General features: G+C 41.0%; 2 protein-coding genes across 2 annotated transcripts; one reads left to right on the forward strand and one right to left on the reverse strand.

Moving 5' to 3' along the window:
* Positions 1 to 442: 442 nt before the first annotated feature.
* Positions 443 to 2,344, forward strand: LOC121251191 (pentatricopeptide repeat-containing protein At2g42920, chloroplastic). The gene has a single exon (XM_041150554.1). The coding sequence runs from the start codon at positions 545 to 547 to the stop codon at positions 2,147 to 2,149; it is 1,605 nt and encodes a 534-aa protein (XP_041006488.1). The 5' UTR covers positions 443 to 544; the 3' UTR covers positions 2,150 to 2,344.
* A 97-nt stretch (positions 2,345 to 2,441) lies between these two features.
* LOC121251192 (AT-hook motif nuclear-localized protein 16-like) lies at positions 2,442 to 3,844 on the reverse strand. Its single transcript, XM_041150555.1, is given in 2 exon segments — positions 2,442 to 3,530; positions 3,533 to 3,844. Coding segments are annotated over 2 exon segments (801 nt in total). The 5' UTR covers positions 3,704 to 3,844; the 3' UTR covers positions 2,442 to 2,900.
* Positions 3,845 to 4,233: the final 389 nt, after the last annotated feature.

Below are 4,233 nucleotides of genomic sequence, written 5' to 3' on the forward strand. Positions count from 1 at the left end.
AAATACCCAATTCAAATTATCTTACTATTATTCACAGACTATTTTACTCTTATTCACAAAATTTTTATTTCATCTCACTCTCCAAACCAGTCAATAACTAAGTGAGGCCTATCCATCTATAACAAGGATCTGAACAATAATTCTATCATTTTTTACTCTTAAAAAAGGCTCCTCTAATTATCTCCATCAAATTTTTATGAAAACAAAGTTTTACAAACAAATCACATAAAAGTTTTCTTTTCGGACAGATTTTGCATGACAAAATTTTACTCAGCAGTTATATATCATACAACTGTTTTTATTTTTTATTTATCTTTTTTTTAATAAATGTGTAATATAGAACCGTTGAATAGAAGAATTATTTTAAATAAACTCAAACAAACAAATAATGCTCTCAAATCCTTTCTCAACGCGAAAACAAATTTCTCATCAATCCCAATGTGTCATATCTCACCCCACCTCTGCCTCTCTCTTTTGACTCTACATTCCCCAAAGGAGGAGTAGATAAGAGAAACAGAGCGACAGAAAACAGGAACCACACGGAATGATACCATGTTGTTGCTCCCTCACTCTATCGTCAGCTTCCATATCCAAATTCATCTCGGACCAACCCTACCTTACCATGCTTGACAAACATTGCACCACCATGAGAGACCTTCGAAAGATTCATGCCAGCCTAATCAAAACTGGCCTCTCAAATGACACCATCGCCGCTAGCCGCATCTTGACTTTCTGTGCCTCACCCGCCGGCGACATGAACTACGCATACTTGGTCTTCACTCATATCCAAAATCCCAACATTTTTATATGGAATACCATCATTAGAGGGTTCTCTCAAAGCTCAACTCCACAAAAAGCACTCTTTCTTTTCATTGAAATGCTAATGTCTTCACATGTTGAACCTCAAAGGTTGACCTATCCCTCTCTTTTCAAAGCTTACACTCAACTTGGACTAGCCCATGAGGGAGCTCAGCTCCATGGGAGGATTATAAAATTGGGTCTTGAGAATGATCCATTTATACGAAACTCTATCTTACATATGTACTCAAACGGCGGGTTTCTTAGCGAGGCACGTCGACTGTTTGACGAAGATATTGAGTCCGATGTTGTTGCATGGAATTCCATGATTATTGGTCTTGCTAAATGTGGAGAAATTCACGAGTCCAGGAGGTTATTTGATAAAATACCATCCAGAAATGCGGTTTCATGGAACACCATGATTAGTGGTTGTGTTAGGAATGGGATGTTTATGGAGGCATTGGAGCTTTTTTCCAAAATGCAGGAGGAGAATATTGAGCCTAGCGAGTTTACAATGGTGAGCTTGTTAAATGCCTGTGCTCGTTTAGGAGCACTTAAGCAAGGGGAGTGGGCTCATGATTATATTAAGAAGAAAGATTTTGAGTTGAATATCATTGTTATTACTGCAATAATTGACATGTATTGCAAGTGTGGAAGCATTGAAAAGGCTCTTCAAACTTTTGAGGCCACCCCAAAGAGAGGATTGTCGTGTTGGAACTCAATGATCTTTGGCCTAGCCATCAATGGTTGTGAAGAAGAAGCGATTCATTTATTCTCTAAGCTTCAGTCTAAGAATTTGAAACCAGATTATGTTACTTTTCTCGGAGTTCTCACAGCTTGTAATCACTCGGGCATGGTGGATAAAGCGAGTTCTTATTTCTCGTTAATGACAAATACATATAAGATCAAGCCATCAGCAAAGCACTATAATTGCATGGTTGATGTATTATGCAGAGCTGGACTCATTGAAGAGGCAGAAGAGCTAATAAGAAGTATGCCAGTAAACCCAGATGCCATTATTTGGGGGTCTTTGCTCTCAGCTTGTAGGAATTCTGGAAACATTGAGATAGCCAAGCGGGCAGCAAAGCATGTGATTGAGTTGGATCCAAATGATAGCTGTGGTCATTTGCTAATGTCTAATGTTTATGCTGCCTCCAGTCATTTTGAGGAAGCAATGGAGGAAAGGCTTTCCATGAAGGAGAAGCACATTGAGAAAGAACCAGGATGTAGTTTGATTGAAGTCGATGGAGAAGTTCATGAGTTTGTCTCTGGTGGCAGGCTACATAACAGAGCGCCTGAGATATACTCTTTGTTAAATGAACTGAGACTGGCATTGCAAGGGATGGAATAGGTCTGATACGAGGCATGTCCATACAAGATTATTGAGCGAACTTATGATAGATGAAGAACTAAAACTAAATCGGACTTCTTTCGTTGCCTAGTCTGAGCTTTTGCCCACCGTTTTGAATAATCACCGGAGCAAGGCCTATTCACTATTTTGTTTGTCATATTGGCTCAATTGCCAACATCCAAGTTATTACTGGTTTGGACTTCAATATTTCCTTCTTTATTTTAGTGAAAATTTGAAAAATTGATGTTAGGAGTTGATTGCCTGTTAGCACAATATATTTAAGAAAACAAGACAAATCAAAATATTTATGGAATTGTAACTAGTCTTGAATTTTAGGATCCAAGTTACATCGGATAGACAGTTTCACGGTCTGCATTCTCAAACACACGTGGAGCTAGGTTGCACAAAGTACATCTATGACCCTCTGTAGACAGAACCATACTTCTGTGGGTGCGGGGAAGTGTAGGGGTTGCATGTCGTACCGGTCTACACAGTCAGAAGTCTGAGGCAACGTCCAGAGCATAGACCCTTCAACAAAATATTTACACCAACTTCGTGATTTTTTTTTTTTTTTTTATTTTCTATTTTTTTGTTGTTCATTAGAACTGCAGTGATATGTATAAGTATAACAGCCAACGCAATATGGATTGGCTGGTGACGCTACCGAGTTACATGACCTTCACCATTACAGTTTCACAACATTTTTTAGTGTTTATGCATGATAGGACATACTGAATTTCGGCAAACAGATCTAGGTTTTGGACATGGTTCGGCCTGGTGCCCAAGAGTACAACTCAGGGGTCATGGTTCCATTGGTGAGCAAGTTCTGTGGGATTCCATACAAGTCTGAAATATCTGTAAGGGGATGATTACGACCGTTTTGATAATGTTGATTTTGCATAGCCGCAGCAATTTCATCATCATCCAATGGCAGGCGATCAAAAGTGGCATTGATGAATGATGCAGCCATGATCACGACAGGGCCAGAAGCAATGAGTGCACCAACCACAGCCCCGCCCACGACCTGCCCTTGAGCACCAGCCAGGTATATTGTTAGGCCGGTGATGCCTGGCGGGGCTGGTGGAGGCAAGATTGATCCGAGCAATGAAAGAATCTCGAATCGACCGTGAAGGGTCACTATTGCACCGGAGGAGGCTGGTTGTCGCAGCGTGACATTGGTGACACATCCACTGCCACTAAGTATGCAGATGCCGCGTTGTTTCCTCCTAGCAAAATTGGCCAAACTTTCACTCACATCGCAGCCAGAACTAACTTCCATGGCATGTGCACGGAGTGCATTGGCACTATCTCGGGTGACAATAATGGGGGGCTTAGGCTTGTTCTTAGAACCAGCTGGCCTCCCACGAGGCCGCCTAATAATGGTCTCCCCTCAGCTACAGATGAAACTGGTGACACTGCCTTGGGCACTTTGGGAGACACGAACACATCAGAACCAGGCTTGGTGTGATTGCCCCCACTTTCATGTTCTTGGTTTCGATCATTAGTAGTTTTTGACACCAAAGAATTGACTGTTAGATCTGCGCCTCCAGCCATTTCTGCACCGCGCACAGCAAACTGCTGACAAACAAACAAACAGGAAATTCGCCAAATATGCAGTCTAGATGTGAGTTTAAGTAGTGGTTTCTGCCAATAATTTTATCATAGAAACCCGAAAGAATGACAAGGAATTAGGAGATGGTTAAGTACAGGTAGTTTAGTACCAACCCTGCGTTTTTGTGTATTCATCTCGGTGCCTAATTCCCAACTGATCACGTCTTCATGTCAATTGCCTTCTCCAACAGATAACCCATATCGCATATAAATATTCCACCTGGCAAAATCATGATTCCAAGTCATTAAATCGAATCCTGGCAGCCTGAACGATCATTTTAACTGCAATTGATGATGAGGAGTAACAGGCCAATCTGTAAGTATTTAAAAGGAACAAGTAAAAAATCTGTACTACCGCGGAAAAGAGGACGGCGATTAATGGTTTTCAAAATATCTGATACAAAACCCAAGTGAGATTGTAAACAATGAACTATATTCAAACCTGTTAAGGATACGGCTGGAGCCCTCCAGTC

This window comes from Juglans microcarpa x Juglans regia, chromosome 2D (assembly GCF_004785595.1).
Source record: "Juglans microcarpa x Juglans regia isolate MS1-56 chromosome 2D, Jm3101_v1.0, whole genome shotgun sequence".
NCBI lineage: Eukaryota > Viridiplantae > Streptophyta > Magnoliopsida > Fagales > Juglandaceae > Juglans > Juglans microcarpa x Juglans regia.